The sequence below is a fragment of the Prunus dulcis genome, chromosome 4, assembly GCF_902201215.1.
Source record: "Prunus dulcis chromosome 4, ALMONDv2, whole genome shotgun sequence".
Lineage (NCBI taxonomy): Eukaryota > Viridiplantae > Streptophyta > Magnoliopsida > Rosales > Rosaceae > Prunus > Prunus dulcis.
Window position 1 is genome coordinate 23,151,115 of NC_047653.1, and position 19,004 is coordinate 23,170,118.

A 19,004-nucleotide genomic window follows, 5' to 3' on the forward strand; every position below is an offset into this window, starting at 1 on the left:
GCATATGCAATCCTCATCCTCCCAAAACAAAGAGGATTATTCAAGCATGTCAACCTCTTCAGGCGCCAACAATACAATCGAAGATGACAAATTGGAGTCGCAGGTTCTATTTCCACATTCTACTCGCCGTCCCCTTCCTTTTTCAACATCATTTGGGAGTGAGGGGGACTCCGATGATCCATTAGAGGCAATACATGCAGTCAGTGCCAAGCTGGATTATAATTCCAGACTGATCAATTCATGGCACGAGAAATGTGTTGAAGACGAGGCAATTTTGGCTGATCTTAACATTAGAGTGAACAAAGCGTTCTCCCAAAAGAACAAGTACTTGAAGCTGAGTCATAAAAGGAAGCTGAAAGCTGAGGAGTTGGATACAGTAATGAATGATGAAATGAAAGGTTGTTTGATGAACCATATGCGATGCGAAGAGCACCATAGTGAACTGGAGTTGGCATTCAACGAAGGATTCGACAAATTCCGAGCATTTGCGGCAACAACTCATACAAGTTATGATTGGAACTATGTGTCCCCTGATGCTGTGAGAGAGATACTAGACGATGGGGGTGACATGAATGAGCATAAGCACGTCAAAGCTGCTCGGAAGAAGCCGACCGATCCGAGTAAGTGATTGCAGCTACCGCTGTTCAGTTGGTTGAGGGTGACCGTGGTATTGCACATATACTCCCTTAATGTCATTATCTAATTTAAAATAACACAAATATCAGTTTCATTTGCTTCATATATAATTATTGGGACTATGTATTGCAAGTCATCATGTGTTATAATGTGTAACATTATATTTTGAAAATACGGACATATTATTCAATAAGCAGTCAATATCACAGCAAGCAGGGAATCAGTAAATGCTCCTTATCATGTCCATTTACATTAAAGAGCTGGCGTAGTAATGTGTTCAAAAAAAAACTGACACGTGAGTCATAAGTAACATAACATGTGCTATACATTGTTTAGTGAATGGTTTATGGTATATATATATATATATAATAAAATTCCAAATATTGCTGAAGATTTATTTGGTCTATATCACTAGGGATATGAGTGGCCATAAGCATGTGAGACCTGCTAAGAAGAAGCTGACGAGTACGACCGAGTGATTGTGGCTACCGTTGTTCAGTTGGTTGGGGAGATCGTGGTATTGCTAAGAGGGAGCACATAATATGTTTTGCAATCAAATGTTCTTTTCTGTGTGGAATTATGAGTATTTATGTAAGTTAGTGTACCCTTTAATATTTGTCATTCAGTATCGAAATGTAATTGGCTGCAATGTTATGTTTTTTTTGTACACGCTGCTTTCTATTTGCTCTGTTCCAACAAAGTGCTTCAAGTATCCTTCAGTTACAAAAGTGTACAAAATCGTGCCCTTATTAACCAGTTGGAAAAAGTGGCTACTGCTGGAAATGATTACTGGTAATGGAAACAACAGAGTAACTGCTGGAAATGCTGCATTAGCCTGAGGATTTGAAAAATGAATCTCTGTTAAAGCATAATTCACCCTAAACTGGCCATTTTACATGGTAAAAGTCATTGCTTCTTCACATAACTCAAAATTTCATACTTTATCAAATGTCTTTGAAAATTTATAAATAGGGAGAAGATGTAAAATTAACATGTCTCCAAATTTCATGGACGAATGAAACCAAGCAAATTTTCATTTCAATTACCAGTGGACATAGTAAGAGCTCATCGGAGGACATGAACAAAAACACAATAATATTCAAAAACTGAATCTTTAAACATCAATAACATGTCATTAATCTTCATAACAACCACATTTCGTCTAATACAAATATAAATCATTCAGTTGGTCCGTGCATCCTGTCAAAATCGTCGAATAATGGGTCACTACGATGTATTGGAGTTGATTCGTCGTTGTTCGACGGTGATGTCCTGCATAAACATCAAACACAAGCACATAAAAATTTTACCTATTCAAATTTTAGATGCTATTACAAATAGTGTTAGCATCTTACGGTGTGTTCAAGGCTGGGCATTGTCTTCTATCATGACCAATGTGTCCACACTCCCGACAGTGTCTAATCCCTCGCTTCATTGCCTTTTCCTTTGCTCCCGTTACTCCTTTCGACCTTCCTTTGCACCTCACTCTCTTATGGTCTTTCATATATTGTGTTTGAGAGCTGGACCCTCCAACTTCGTTATTACTTGGTCCATCCTTCAGCAACTTCAACTTCACCTGCAAACTTTTTTGAGTCTCTGACAGTACCTCACATCCTTCTTCACTCATTACTGCATCACAACATATCAATGCATTCCACTTACACAAAACATTGCCCAAATTGACACAAAATACGCATAGCCTAACTTCCAATTACACAAAACGCAAGCAAAATTTCATAAGTTACGTCATCTCTTGTGAAATAATCTGTTCAAAATAACATTAGAACCAATATGTTCAACTAAGAACACAAATGTAATTCAAACCACCAATTACAGAACTTCACCCAATATCCTCTCCAAATGCTTACTCCTAATGTCATTAAGCCTAAGTTTAGGTTCTTTTACCTACATTTCATAATTTTCCACCCCGACCAACAACAATGAACTAAGTATATTGAATATTCATAAGGAAATGACACATTATTGATTCCAAAAATGACGCATTATTGATGCCACAAATGACGAATTTCCCACCCTCACAAAAAAATCAACCAAACCCAATAAAATCAATTCAGCAAGTGAACTTACCTCTCAAAATCAATCGGGACCTCTTAAGTCAGTCAGCTGGAAAGAATGTGGTGGACATTAGAGAAGACTCTTTGGTATTTGAGACTCCATCTCTACCAAAATCGAGGACCAACTGCTGCTGCGGCTTCTAGCTACAAAAAGAGATATGCTACTTTGCTTTCATCTGGAATCTTGTCAGCTGAATGAAAAAGAGAAGGGGTTTTCACTTGAGCCATAGAATCAAAACAGGGCAACAGCTAGGTAAGAGACATTCTTCGTAATACCCAGGTTACCATAGATCGCAGGCCTCCCAACGAGCTAATGACAATCGAGTGACTATACGGTTTGGGAGATTTGGATCCTTCTAATTGTGGGTTTGCTTTACATTCAAAAAGAGAAGATTGTGTTCTTCAATTTTTCAGAGAGAGGGAAAGAGGGGAAGAACTGAAGTTGGGTTTCTAACGGGTTAGATTTCAACCCGATTCTACATGCACCCTCTTTTAAAAACTCACCGTTGGATGAAATCCAACGGCTCTTACATACCCCTCACAAACACCCTTTATAACTTCCCACTCACTATAGAAGCTCCCGCCAATTAAAGCCAACTACATAACTGTGAAACTCTTGTAGAGTTTGTTTCCAAATATACCAGGCTTTGCAACTCCCATATTTATCTGTAGTACTTGAGATTAACACAAATATCTCATATTAGCCCTTCGAACGATCAAACAAAATTTCGAAACAGGTCTGCTGGTGCAAAGCAAGCTGGGAGAGAAAACAAACCGTGAGTCTTGTTCCTTTTTTTTTAAATACTCGTTTTACCCTTTAGCTGGCATCTTCTACTTTCCTCCATGTTGGCCTACATCCCTTGTTTTGTACATATGCACATTCAAACAAAGTGGCGTACAGCCACTTTCTTCTTCCCTTTTTTGTTTTGTTTGTTGACTTTTCTTCCTTCTTCAACTTTTTTTAAATATTTTTTTCCTTGCCTGTTCACAAACCAACACCCATTCTTCTGTTTTGCTTGTTTGCAAACACAATTCCAAAGTAAATTCATAAGTCTGCAACGTGGCCTCCCCCCCTCCCTTCAAGCCTTCTTTCTTTCTTTTCTCTGCTGCCCATTTTTTGTTTTGTTGGCATACAAACACAGGATGAATACTTCAAGCAAAACATGGCCTGTGTGTGGCCTCTCCTCTAAACTTCCTCATTTCCAAATGGGTCTGTAGCTAATGGGTCTATTTAACTTGGGATTTCATGGCTATGCTCCTTCCTTTGTTTTGACAGTTTTACACAAACACCAAACTAGGAAGAGTGGGCTGTGCAACGGGACCTGCCCCTTCATACTTTTTTTTTTTTTTTTTTTTTTTTGGGTTATGTCTATATGGAAATAGTTGATGTTCTTTCCTTTTTTTTATTTGCATCTGCTACAGGAATAAACCGCAGCACCTTTGCTTCAATTCTTTTTTCCTTTGCTGCACTTGGTGGTAGAGAATTAACTTCTCGTTTTTCATTTGCAGCTTATTCAGGCAGAGTGAAGGAGAAATAACAAGACGAAAGTAAAGACCCATTTTGTTTGCTCATTGTCATGGATCTTTGAACCCATTTTTCTAGATTTCTTTCATCCGCAGAGATTCTGGGTTTCTCATACATATGGATTTTTTTACATCCAAATAATTTTGGGGTTACTCACCCATGGATATTTGCATCCAAGTAATTTGGGGGTTCCTCAACCATGGATTTGCATCCAAATAATTTTAGGGTTTCTCATCCATGGATTTGCATCCAAGTAATTTCGGGGTTTTTCACCCATGGATTTGTGGCATGCTATGCCTAACATAGAAAAGAAAATAGAGATGGCAATATACCTGCAGCAATTTTTTTCTCTTCTTTGCATTGCTCTAATTTCTCCGGCAACCTTTTTTAATCTGTCGCCAGCTTCCTCTTTTTCTTTTTTTTCTTTTTTCTGTTGTAGCCTTTTTATAGGCCAACTGGATAAGACTTCCTTCAAAAGTGTTCTTTGTTCAAGGGAGTGTTATCCAGTTGGCCTATATAAAGTGCTAATCAGATTCAACCTCTCTTTTAGGCCTATTATCTTTTATATCCACCAATTTGAAACATAACAGATATCCCAAAAATTTTGGCAACCTATGTTGGCTTGCATTTATCATTTAATTTTTATTTGAACAATAATGCAATTTTTTTTTGCCGATTTGTTTTATCTCAACAAGATGTTTTAAACTAAAATTGATGATTTTATTTTGGTACTCATTGGTGAAAGTTTTAATACATGTTTTCAGATTTATGAGACAATGATTAAAATTTTTCTAAGTTTTAAGGATTTTATACAATTCACAACTATTTTCTTAAGTAATGAGTATGTTTTTACATGTGAAAGATTGAAGCATGTTTTAATCAAACCATTAATATTGATATTAAGGTTTCACCTGGCCAACGTTATTTTGATAACTTTCTCGTTTTTCTACTTATCTGTAATGAGCTATTATATATATGTATTTGTATATGCACATATGTGATGGGTGGAAGATTATTCTAAAATCAATATCTTTTGCTTAAGTTTCAGCGAATTGATTAGAGTTTGAAGCTTTTGGTTTTAGGAAAGTGTGAAGAAATATTTAATTCATGTGCTTACATATGGGTTGAACTCTGTTTTCTTATATAAAGAGCTACGTGTGGCTTGATCCCTTAATAAGGGTACGTAGGCAACCTAGGCTAACCTTGGTGCAGCCGCAAGTTTATGATTATTTGTTATGTTCAGTTTTGTAAAGTTGATTTTGCTGAATGCTTGGGACTATTTGAGTTTGCTGTGCAGGTAAATTTTTTGGGTTTTGAGCCTTTTTCAAGGAAGACTCTGCCAGTTTTCAAGTAAAAGTCAAACCCTAAAGCAGTTTTTGGTTTAGGGCAAGAAGGGTATTTTGGTCATTCGTGCCTGACACTTGCCAGGTGTTGGACACGAATGGGGTTCGACATGGATTCCAAAGTGGAATTTGGGTCGAGTCCTGTCTTGTCTCCTTTTTCCTTCAACTATTACAGGAGCTGCCTTGAATTGGTTCTACTGGCTGAACCTCGGCATTGTCAATTCCTTCAACTTTCTGAAGTAAATTTTCTTTCATCATTTCATGATCCAGACTGATCGCTTATACTTGACGGACCCCTTTCGGAGTACATCACTAGCTTTAGTCATGAGTATTCTTGTTTCCCATATACAGATGATCGTGCAGCCTTTGGCGCCTTTAAAAGTGGCCTTCGTGAATCCAACTTCAGTTGCTTGGTTCACAACAACCCATGGAACACCTATGCCAACTCATGAAGCAAGGTGCCACCCATGCCAAGGCTGAATACTTCAACTCCAAATGTAGCTCTGTTGGCCATCCAAAGACTACCTTCGGCAAACAGCGGCAAGCTACGGCCCGTAAGGATCCTTTATACCCTCCTCCTCCTATGACCATTCACCCAAAATCCAGCCATTACAATTCTACCAATGATACCCACAAAGGTCAACATTTCAAAAGGAAGGATGGCTACTAGTAATCATTCAGCAATGGTAAACAATGCAAGAGCTTCCACAACTATCGTTTTGGTGGTAAACCTTAGAAGACAAATGATCGCAGCCCTCTCCTCTTTAAGCCTAAGCCACGGTTTGAGGTCTTCACCACGCTGAATACCACCTATAAGTAGGTGTTGATTAATGAAGCACCCATCATCCCTAAACCTCCTGCCCAAAGGCCCACCAACAAGCCTATGCTGAACACTGGTGTCTTTTACTGATTCCATCCGTTCAACGGCCATGATACCAAATCTTGTATTGCCTTGTGCAATAACATTGAATCCTTCATTCACGAAGGCAAGTTAGATAAGTATGTACACAATGCTCCAAATCCACTAAACCCTCACCAACGCCAGATCAATATGATCTCTACCATCAGCAGTGGTCCTACTTTGGCTGGCACATCCAATAACTCACTAAAGCACTACGTTCGGTCTTCTTATGCATATTAGGTTTTCAGTGCTGAACAAGGATGCACGCCAAAGATGACCAAGGCTGGTTGGGAGCCTATTACCTTCAACGAAAAGGAGGAGCAGGGTGTCATTTTTCTCCATTATGACCTGCTGATCATTTGCGCAGATGTCTCCAACTTTGATGTTGGCCATACCCTTGTTGACACTGGTAGGTTAGATCCCTGACAACCTGCTCAACCAAAGCATCACACCTCTGGTGAGTTTTTCTTGAGATGTTGTCCAACCCATCAGGAGCATCCACCTACCGATCGTCTTCAGTTCAGCACCCCAAATGGCTATGCTCACCACCTCATTTCTAATCGTTGACTGCCATATGGCATACAATGTTATCCTGGGACGCCTAGCCCTATACCAAATGAGTATATTTATTTCTACGCATATGCTCATGCTGAAGTTTCCTACCCTCCATGGCACGAGCACTATGCGAGTTGACCAACTTGGTGCCCAAAGTTGTTACGCTTCAGCAATCAAATCCACCTACCGACCCCCGCGACGTGAAGCTTTCGGTAGCTACGGCTCTACCTCTTCCTCCTGCCATTATCGAACGACCTGAGGATCCTCAGGAGGAATCCATTACACCTCATGCATTGCCTGTGGAAGACCATGAACTTGTGTGCCTACATGACGAATTCCTTGATCAGCAGGTGTACCTCCCTTCTCCTTGACCTCCGAAAGGACCTCATTGCCTTCCTCCGTAATAGTGGTGGTAGTTTGAGATGGGTCTGATTCATTATAGACTTCCATCCATATCTCATCTACATTGTCAAATAATAATGGTGGTAGATGGAGACAAATCTCATTTATTATGATTTTTCACCCTATCTCAACTATAAGATTACATCTTACATCAACTGTTGAATCAAATGCTCCAATCTTAATTTCATCAATAGATTTCTTATCTCTTGTACCATCGTTTTCTCTATAAATGTTAAAGGCATCAAAGCACCAACACTCATCTTATTTTCAGAACACACTCCTTCCCAATGCCTTCATTCTCAAAATTCTTTTCTTAACACCTACATGACAAATTCCGAACACGCAGTATGATAGCAACGACTCAATGACAATACAGTTGCACATATAATGGTTTTGGTTTTGTACAAACGACACCCGAGGCACAAAACAGCGAAGAAAGAAAAAGAAGTCTGCTCTGTTTCAAGGGCTCTAACAAAGTCCACATATTTGGAGCCCTCTGTGTCTAGGCTTCCTCATTTAGAGCCCAAAAATCATTCCATTGGGGAGGCTCTAACAAAATTAGTGTGTACTTCAAGGTAGACTTGTTTTCCACAACTCTTGCCTCATGTCTCAAGAAATAACGATGAGTCGATCAGATTGTTCACACAGACGCACTTGTGGAGCATATAAGCTAAAATAAATTGAATAAAATTAAAATATTCAAATCTCTTTACAACCCTCCCATATATAAAAACAGTCAGCTTAAAAACACAAACCTGAGGTCCGAAGACAAGATTATATATGAAAACATGAGATGAGATAAAATATGGCAGAAGCTCCATCTGCCACATCCTCCAACTTTCCACGACACCAACACTACCAAATTAGAAACCATCACTATATCAGCTACTAATAAAGAACGGAAAAAACCTAAACATACAAGAGATGCCCCTCTAGTACAGCAGTCAATCACTGAAATCCATGCTTCCACTGCGAGAGCTACTGGCATTGCGACTATGTAATGACAGACCCCTCACGTGGCCAGCCAAACCAGAACCGTCCATCTTGGTTTCCTGAAAGTACTTTTCCCTCTCAATGTGTTTTGCAGGTGGGGGTGGAATTGCAACAGGTGGAAGATGCCCATTTGATTCCTGCAGTGGCTCCAAACAAAGTGGTCGTATAAGTGGACGGTTAAGCCTTTCTCCTGGCTGGGATGATCCAAGCAAGCCCAAATGAGGGCGCTCAGCTGATTGCTCTTCGTCCTCAGGTCTCACACATGCTTTTCCTTTCCGTAGCCTGTCAAATTTCCAGTCAGACAAACTGATTTCAGATCAAGAAATCCTTGTACATTCAAAGACATCCCCATACAGAAGTCAATAAGATCGCCTTACAAAGCAAAGCTTGCAGTGATCATAGAATTAAAAGCATGTACACGAGGAATATCAAATGCGGATAATGGAGAAGATGTATACTTAAATTTCCATGAAAAGCTTAGGCCCGTATAGTGAACATACCTTCGGAAAAGCTGTTCAGCCTCCTCTTCCTCCTCTGCCTGATCTTGGTTAAGATGGTTCACAGTTGACGTAGGCTTACAAGAAAGAAGGGCATCATGTCTTGCAAGAACCTTCTGGAGCTGCTCATTTAATTCAATAGCTCGAGAAACTGCCTTCTCATCCCTGGGAAAATCAAACACAATGTTTAACTGGAGATGCAAACGTTATAAATGCATGCATGTTTGTCTGAAAGTATGTACAGCGTCCCCTAAACAAAATTCTCAATTTTAAAAGAATAACTACGGATCCCATCAGAACAACAAAAAATATTTAAGCTCACATTCCAACATTCCATCCTTCAAAGCTGGAAACAAAGCTATTTGGAAATTGTTATTCAATCCCGACAATCTTTTCTAGTCTTACAATTTCAATTGATAATGCCACATAAATAAGAACTTCAATTCAGATCTTCCTTTGAACTAAAACCAACCAAACTGTCAATGAGCATACTACACTACAGTCTACAGTCCAAACGTTCCCACTTCTAAGGCTTTGGAACCATCTAGATTCCAAGTTCTTGTACTCCAATGTACAACTACGAGTTTCAACAAGAAATTTGTGTCCAATTACTATCACCTAATTGTGTTGGAAAACTTGATTAAATAACCCTTCAGCTTCATATCACACACTAAAAAACCATCAAAAGGAGGTGAGACTTCTCTTGACATTTTATATTTCACTAAAAAAATTAATACCAATGCTTACATCCTAGAAGAAAATCCCACTAGAGATTCTCCATGAGGAAACTACAGCAACTCAGAAGCCAAGAAAAAAATTTCCCTATGTGGGTCCCACCAACATGCTTTTGTTGTCGCTGATTTTAATATCTGTGATATCTTGCTTTGATTGAGAGATCAACTAATAAGATATCATTGTAAATTTCATCGCATTAACAACAAAATTTAGTTTTGAGACTACAGTGGATTATACAATATGCAGCCAATATAAAAGAACAATTTATTGTACTTACAGAACAATTGAAGCCTTACCGAGAAGTCATCACTAGATGCATAACTTTTTGCTTTTGGAATGAACATTGTTCCACAAGATCAAGTGTGAACTCATCTTTTGCTGCCTAAATACACATATATCAAAGAGTCTAACATTACAGAAGATAATTTAAAAATTATTTCACTTTTAAACATCAACTTGGGAACCAACCACACACGCAATGTAATTATATCATCTCATCATCTGAAAGATCGGGTACCAATTTGAAATTGACTCCAAAGTTTGGGGGCTTTTATGTAGTTAACCATAATTAAAAATAATCCTCATGGGTATAGATTTTGGTTATAGATGGAAAAGGAAGAAGCTAATGTAGCATCTGGTTAAGTTGTACAACCTCACTGGGCATCAACAAGAAAGAATTACAGACTCAACTCTGGAATAACACTATTAGCCAAAAATGTTAACACACCTAGGGATATTCACAACACAAACAACCCATGCACCAACTCGACTCTTATGAGTAATTATGTAGACTTCTGTTTGTCAATGTCAATCCCATAAAGAAAGAAACAAACCTCATAAAAGATCTAAAATCTAAACCACTGTGGAGAATTACCATTAAAAGAAAAATGAAGAGGAAAAGAAAAATATGAAAATGAAATGGTTTTTGTATAGTAGGGCAATCACAGATACAATGCAACATTTTGATTTTTTCTGAAATTCAAACAAATCACCATCATACCTCAGGACGCTGACCATCAACAGCATCAAGCACTTCTCTCAAGACCTCCAATGCATTACTTGCCTTCTGAATAATACTAAATAGGTACAAAATAATAAATGGTCTTCTCGGACAGAGTAAGAAAACAAGAAAAATAATGATAACAATGGCAATAACATTAGTGCAATCCAACTGCACATGCAAAAAAAAAATTAAATTAAATAACTAAATAGAGCACAGGACATATGACATTGTCAACATGCTTAACCCCCTCATTCAAACAATTTATAAAGGCATCGAACAAAATAGACTTAGCAGAAACAACAATGGATACGAAAGGAACACATTATATACTAATTAGAGGAAAAATGTAATTGCCTAATTAATAATTACGAGAAGTATTAAGGCCTAAAAAATTGTTATGGGAAGGTGCGCAGGCCTAATGAATAGTATGGGCAGGGTGAGACAACAAGCTTTTCGTGTATAAAAAAAATAAAAGTATTTAAGGAAATCAAGTTCACATCAACAAGAATATAGATTCATAAGCCACACCCTGGCATATTATGTCACCAATTCAAAATAAAACAGTAAATCAGAGAAAACAACACAAAATTATGGTCCAGTATGTATTCAACTATTCCATACATAGCAAAAAACAAAACAATCATGCTTGGTACTCAAGTATTAAAGTGAGACACCACCTCCCAACTAATTAAGCAATTGGATTATTGAGACGTGGTGCTCAAGACAGGTCCAAATTTCGTGGGAAAGTATGAAGACCAACAACCACGTCATGAATCAGAAAGAGAAGGTAGAAATGATAAGACTGATGAGTCTGATTATTGAAATACAAGAATCAGTACTCTTGCTTTTGCTATAGTGGTTTGCAAGAAGTCATAATAAAACAACTCTGATGCCGAAGGGATTGGATCCATCAACGAAGCACCAAAATATTTGTTATGAGTGCACCAAAGTGAGTAATTCGCATCGGTTAATCTCATGATCACTAGGTTGGTGATGTCAAATATGGACCCAACATTGTAGATGGTGGCTGTAGAAGATTGAGAACTCATGGAATCTGAGCAGTTGGAAGAGGACAACATGGCTCAGTGATTACAGAAATAAGCTCATGGGGGAACTATATCAACATGGAGAAGAGAAAAAAGCAATGACATTGCCACTCTGTTAATGCCATACTGCAGTCCTGTTAGAGTTTTAAAATAATAAATATTGAGCTTGGAGTGCAGGATGACAAACTGGGAATGTGAATACCAGCTGCCATAAATAAAGAGGTAAACTAGAAAGGGAGAAATTTAAATCGAGTCATTAGACCCTTCGAGGATTCAATAATGTTGAGTGGTTGTATTCATTCTCAGTATCTCAGCTAAGTTATACATGCAAGTTACAGGAAAGAGCATCTCCAGCAGACTCTCTATCCTCTCATCCCTAGCTACTTTGGCTAAAAAGAAGGAAAATCCTCCTTCCAGCAGACTCCCTACTTGGCTCTCTATTTTGGAGACCCAACTTTTGGCTCTCTACATCTACCAAGGAGGAGAGAGAAACAGGAGGAGAGAGAGAGAGAGAGAGACATTTGGGAGGTTGGTCGGGTTGGGTTTCTACTTTTCTTTTTAATATATTTGATTTGCATGAGAAAGAGGGAGAAAGAGAAAGAGAAAATAATAATAAAATATTTCAGATTAGCCAAAATAAAGAACACTGCTGGAGGAAACACCTTTAAAGTGGTTTGCTACAATAGCTTTCTAGCTATTTTAGGCCCATGTAATGCGTACCCAAATCTAAAGGCCTAACTAAAAGAAAAGTCTAAAGGCCTAATTAAAGAAACAAACTAAAATACCTTCGGTAAATTAAAAAAATAAGGCTACCTAATAATCTCAAACCTTACTGAAAGAGGACTTGAGTTGGGCGTTCAGGTGACCAAAATGAAATTGAAAGAGAGAATAATCCTTAAACAAAAAGCAAAGCATTGGATTTAATAAATTAGAAACAAGCTGTCTTCCCTGGAAAACTAGGACTTCTCGGTATCTACAATTATTTAATTAACTCTTGCAGTCTTGAATGCTTACATTTTATGCGTGTGTGAGAGAGAAACAAAGAAAGAGGTAGAAAGAGGAGAGGAGAGAGAACTGAAGGGGTTAGGGGTTAGAGAATAATACAGCATTTGTAATCAAACCAACATGTTACATTATCATAACAAAGACAGTTTTCCCCTAACAATGAAAACAATGTATGAAACAAGAGACTAAAAACCTAGCATGATGAATTATCATATGTTTTCTTCTACCCCCCAACTGATGACCTATGCACAGTCCAAAAGTCATTAGGATGCCAAAGTATATTCAAAATAAATTCAAAAGGTACCTAGATTCAGGAACAATATGTGGCTCCGCTTGTGGAGCAAACCCTTCAGGTATAGATGATGCTAATTCCCTGTTAGGCAAATTACTCTTAGTTGATTGTGGTGAGGGATTCGGAGGCACCAGATGAGGCCTTTGAGGGAACTCTAGTCCAGCACTCTGAAAATATATAAACTTTGAAGTCAGAAAAACTCTATTGTGAAAGTATTAAGAATTTTAGAACACAAGATATAGTCATTTCCTTAATATCTTTTATCAAGAAAGCACATCAGGTTAAGACCACAGTGACACATAGCAAGACACATCCAAGTTTTGAGAGCAATCATCTTCACTATAAACAAGGTCAAAATACATTAACCGAAAGAATAAATGAGGAAATAATCACTTTTCCCATATGCAACATGTCTCATTACTTTTAACTTCAAACATCCCTGTCTAAACGCGCACACAAACACGTGCACACACTCTTGGGTTCGAACATTAATGTTATCCCCAGTCCCCAGAGGGCCATTCTTGTAATATTTCGATTATATAAACACAAAGTTATACCTTCTCGTCCATCAAACATCAAAACTGCTGTCACCTAACATCATGAATGCATAACAAATGAAGAAGCTTGTGGCTATTGAAAGTGGTAAATCATATAGCATATAATCAAAAAGTATAATCCAGTTATCTAACTGATTGAGATTATTTCTGTCCATCGCATATCCGGTAACCCAACCATTGTTTCTAGAATTAAATGCTAACCACTGCAAGACATGAATGCTCAATACAATGTTTAAAACTTTATACACAGAGTATTCGAAGAAGTTCCTATGACTTCCGTTTCCAAAACAAACAGTGTACTTAGATGAATAAGTACTTGCTTATGGTCTCACATGCGACATGAAGATGAGTTCATTTAGGTTCACAACTCCTGGAAATTCAATAGATACAACATGGACTACCTGAAGTTACAGTTTCATACGAGCATGCATTGTTCACTTCTGCTTCTGCTTCAGCATGTTGCTGAGCAGCACACAACAATTCAAAACCAGTGTTTTTAAACATTTAGTGTGGCCCATCAACATTACTTACCAACATAAGGGAACATGCATACTCCAAACCCACAAACAAATTAATCTTTCCTACCTACAACACAATGAGTGTCTCTTCATCAAATAGCAGAGCGTCAACTAACTTCAGCAGTTTGCCAGATTGATTGTACCCATATTGAAACAAATTGCCTTTTATTTTTTTTGTAATTTAATATTTCCAAGCATCAAATTGACATAACTTCCCCCATAGCAACTGCTAGGAATCACTAACATATGACTAATGATTATATTAATGATCATAAAACTTTCTAAAAATTTCAGAAATAAAAAAGAAACATTGTCAGGAGCAATAATACAAAATACATGTACTCACACGCAAGACCCTAAACCTTAAACTGCTTTTATTGATGGATTCTAGTTTAATTATACATACAGTCTAGATATTAAGGACAGTCAAAGAATCCCAAAATTTGAAACCAACCAAGGCCATTATCACCGACACCACCGAAACATGACCAAAAGGCATCACCATCACACCTCATTTCTACCCACCACTGCTCCCAGAACCATTCTGCTTATTCATCTGCATCAAACCATCAACCCTTGCTTTTTTTTAAATGGCCTAACTGCCACTGCCACTGCCACTACCACTGTAGAGCTGCGCAGATATCGGGTCTCTCCCAGAAACATTGATACAAATTTTAAAATTCATGCCCCAAATTCCATATACCAACAAGATTATTTATAAACATATGGTATAACAATAATGTGTCTCCATTTTAAACAAAGTGAGAAATTCTTAAGATCCTATTATGCATCTCTTCCGGCTCCTCAAACAATAATTGCAACTAAAACATTCAAATGATACAATTGATTGTGAAGAAGAAGTAAAAAAAGATCTTTATTGTCTAGAGATCTCCAAGTTCGCATCATATACGTAGTAAAAGTTATTCATTTTCCAGCTACAGCATGCCAAGAATCTGAACCAGCCACCACATGATACGATTTAAGAATTTGTCTGTTCTCATAAAATGGGAGCCCAAGTATTATATGACTTGTTTGTACCTACCACCAAATCATAATAAGCAGTATAATACTGGGGGAATTTTCCAGAAGCACCACCAAGGGATGTCTGAGTGGCATCTAGAAGTAGAAATATGCGTTCTCGCACTGGCAAGTCTGACTGCAACCACCAGAAAAATGCAAACCCGATGAATTAGTTATAAAATCAGCCAATTTTCAGCTATTGCTTACATGAGAACAAGTTAGCACCTTTTTCTTGACTATCTTGACTAGGCTAGGAAGAAGCCCAGTATCAATCACCTGCTTATGAATATGTTCTCCTATATTGTTCATCAACATCTCCAACAACTACAAAATCAAAGGATAATGGATGGTGTTATATCAAACGACATCACAACAGATCATTACAGGTATAAACCCAGGTCAGAAAGCACTTGATGTGCACTAGTCAGGGAAAAGAAAAGGGTTCGCAAGGTACAAGAAACACAACCATACACTGAGGTAATACCATGATGACTTTGCATCTTTTTCTGTTTTTCCCTCTGATAGATTTCCTCTATTCTTTGTCCTTTTTTAGCCGGACAACATAAACCAAATATCATCACAAAATCATGCAATTGCTCACCATAACTGCATAAAGTTGAGAATTTGCATGTTTACTCCCCAGTCGTTTTTTGATAGCTTTAATGACATCTCTAGCTTGCCTACATCGACCAAAGTTTCACACGTAAGCAAGTTGATAATAGGAAAAAAAAAAAAAACATTACGATAAAAGTAATTTCAGCTCAGGCAATGAGAGAGCAACCTTTCAATACTCAGATTTCAATTTTCAAATAGATAAGCTCAGGCAATGAGAGCAATTTATTAAACTTGGATATGGCTAGCAAGTAAACCACTGAGAATGGCATTTTCCAGAAACAAAACTGAACTCATATCAACATTGAAATTAAAAGTAGTCAGGTGTTCAGGAACTTCCAACACAAGGTCATAAGTCTCCTTCATCTATGATTTGGAAAGCGAGAACTGCTTATCTAACTCTTATAGTTCTTGAGGTATTAGCTGCAAATACCTAAAGAAAATTTGGTTCTATTTTTTCTCAAACTTGATCATCTCATGGTCCCAAATACAATGATGAAATATAGACAAGGACGAGCTATCATGTGCAATCCAGTTTACTAGTGCAATAACCGACATCATATTAAACATGCAACGCCTATAAAATATAGATAATTGAAAATGCAATATTCTGGTTCACATTATACTGAACCAGAAAGAGTTCAACAAATTCCCTCCTCGGACATGTGTACAAAAATATTCTTCTGAACAAATGAATAGAAAAATCCAATTATACCAGAAAGAGAGAGAGAGAGAGAGAGAGAGAGATTTGGAAGTGATTTAGCAATTATACCTATGATCACGAGCAACTAACTCACAGATTTGAATATTCTTCATCCAATCCATTTCAGAAAGTTTCTCACTTGTTGCAGAATTGACAAGCTCGGCAGCCATCTTTTGGGTAGTTCTATACTTTAAAAATTGAGCAGAAAGTAAGAATATGAACTAATATTTCAACCCAATGGTATAAGCTTCAGCACCCATCTTATGGGTACTTCAAAAATTTAGCAGAAAGTAAGAAAACGAAATACAGATGTATTAAATCATTGCTACAATTACACCCAAAAATATAGAGTCATACACAATTAACCTGAAACAGATAATTGGAACGTCAGCAGCAACTAGGCAATTGATAAAACTTCATATGCTACTCTGCAAGCAAACAAACAAACAAAAAAACAATAAATCTGATTGAAGAAATGGAGGGGCAACAGATACAAGAACTTAAAAATGACAGTAAATAAACAAACAAAGCAGCAGTATAGTGTACCAGTGAAGACGAAGAGGAAGAGGGAGACCAACAAGAGGAAGGTGGAGACGAGCTGGTAAACCCTAAACAGCTTCAGCATTTCTCAAAACACCAAAAAGCCAGAGAGATCAAATGGAGTTTTAGTACTGATTTGGTAGTAATTATATATAGTTTGTGCTCTATTTAGACTCCCTATTATTTACAACAAATATTTATTTAATATTACAAAGCTCAATAGAAAAGTGTAATTTATAAAATTACAATTAAAAAAAATGTTAGCAAATGTGAGAGTATATCAGAGGGAAAAGAAAAGATTAGCCAGAGAGGCTTGGGGAATCTTGTCCAGTGTTGTTTACTTTACTTGTTAAGCTTAAAAAAAGATTTAATAATTTAATAAATTAATAATAGAATAGAATATAATGGAAGTTGTCGAAAGAGGGGCACCGTCGTGGCTCCTCGGGCTGTCTAAAGCTAAAATCGTCTTTTTACTCAAAAAGCAGAAAATTGGGTTTCTCTAACCTCACCGCACTTTCACTCGTGGGTGCTTCACTGGCCAACCAACTTATCTATTTTACATCTTTCATGTAAATATGTTAATTTCGAGACATGGAAGGATATATTAAATAAGTTTATTTGAGTTGAGAGATATCTTTTAGAGCAACTCCACCGCTCTACACAAACCGGGCAAAAGGCTGCCTTTGCAAGCCCAACAACCTCCAGCGCGTAAGATTGAGCTCGGGCAATTAGTGGGTCCCACCAACCTGGGCAGGCCCAAGGGTAATTTTTGCCTGGGCTTCATCCCGAGGGGGGTGACGTCAGCTCTGACGTCACGTGACGTCAGTGCACGGTAATTCAAATTTTTTTTACTGTGCTTTTAGAAAATCAAGCGTGGATTTATAAAGAGTTGGGCTACTTTTTTATTGTCAATTAATTTTGAGTAGAACCTCAACTTCCTTCAGTGTCCTTATATGGATTATTATTGTTTATTTTTAAGGCTTAATTGCTACAGTGCCCCTTGAAATATTAGTCAAATCCCGTATTGCCCTCTCAAAGTTGACTCAATTTACCCCATTGACCAATGTTTGGTGTGTCACTTTCTCCTTTATTGTAAACTTCATCTCAAACTCTGCTAAAACTAATGATGTGGTAGGGTTACATTGGTAATTTCATCCTAGCTTGACAAATAAATAAATAAATAATTCTTAATTTTAAAAAATTAATTAAAAGATTAAAACAAAATTTAAAACAAAAATATATTAGAAAAAGTATTAGTGATAAGAATCTTTACTAATAAGGATTTGATAAATAGAGTATTTATGTTTGGGTTTTGGTGAATGGGTTTTAAATTTGGTTTTGGATAAACTCAATCAAGAGGCCCAGATTCGTTGCCCTGTTCAAAGTAGTAAGAAAAATTACCTTTTAGCCCCCATATGTTTAAAGTACGCAAGATTTGAGATTTACTTTCACATTCTCTCACTCGTTTTACATGTAGAAGCTCTGGTTCTGGAGCTGCAATTTGAGCTCTGTTGTTCAGCTTGTTCAATTTCTCCCGTTTTTCTTCTTTTTTATGTTCGATTTTCATCCTCTTTTGTGGTTTTTGAACTGATTTTTATGTTTTCTTCGTGCTGTTGCAATTTCATCAAGAATCAAGCTTGATTTTGTGGTGCGATATCTACTGTGCTTTGGTCTAGTGCGATCGTGTTCAATTTTTTTGGTTTTTTTTTTTTTTTTTCATTCTCTTGAGATTGTGTTTGTTATGGTGCTATTTCATCTTCTCACATGAAGCTCTATTTTTCGTCTAGTATGTATTTTCTTGATCATATTCTTATTTCAATTTTGTAGTTATGTTTTGGTTTGAGAAGTTGATTTTTGAAGTCTTTGATGTAGATTTTGTTTTCATGCCTTTTGTGATGAGATTTGAGTTTGGAGGTGCGGTTTTGTAGGGGATTTTTTCATAATTTGTTGTTGAGGTATGAGTACTTGGAATCTATTATTCGTTTATAATTTTGGTAGTATTTGTTAACTTAACTACTGCATACATAAAGAACACAAACACTTGCA

The 19,004-nt window shown here is 37.2% G+C and overlaps 1 protein-coding gene across 4 annotated transcripts; it reads right to left on the reverse strand.

Annotated features, from left to right (window-relative positions):
• Positions 1-8,094: 8,094 nt before the first annotated feature.
• Positions 8,095-17,299, reverse strand: LOC117624448 (TOM1-like protein 5). 4 transcript variants are annotated; one of them, XM_034355694.1, is made up of 11 exons: positions 16,965-17,299; positions 16,785-16,846; positions 16,488-16,606; positions 15,705-15,783; positions 15,329-15,427; positions 15,126-15,239; positions 13,021-13,175; positions 10,663-10,738; positions 9,959-10,044; positions 8,931-9,092; positions 8,095-8,712 (listed from the first exon to the last, which is right to left on the reverse strand). In XM_034355694.1, the coding sequence occupies exons 3-11, from the start codon at positions 16,586-16,588 to the stop codon at positions 8,382-8,384; spliced, it is 1,203 nt and encodes a 400-aa protein (XP_034211585.1). In that variant the 5' UTR covers positions 16,589-16,606; positions 16,785-16,846; positions 16,965-17,299; the 3' UTR covers positions 8,095-8,381. The 4 variants fall into 4 exon arrangements, with proteins under 4 accessions (XP_034211585.1, XP_034211586.1, XP_034211584.1 ...); XM_034355695.1 differs by having other exon boundaries at positions 16,776-16,846; XM_034355693.1 differs by having other exon boundaries at positions 16,488-16,601; positions 16,965-17,298.
• Between the last annotated feature and the right edge of the window lie 1,705 nt (positions 17,300-19,004).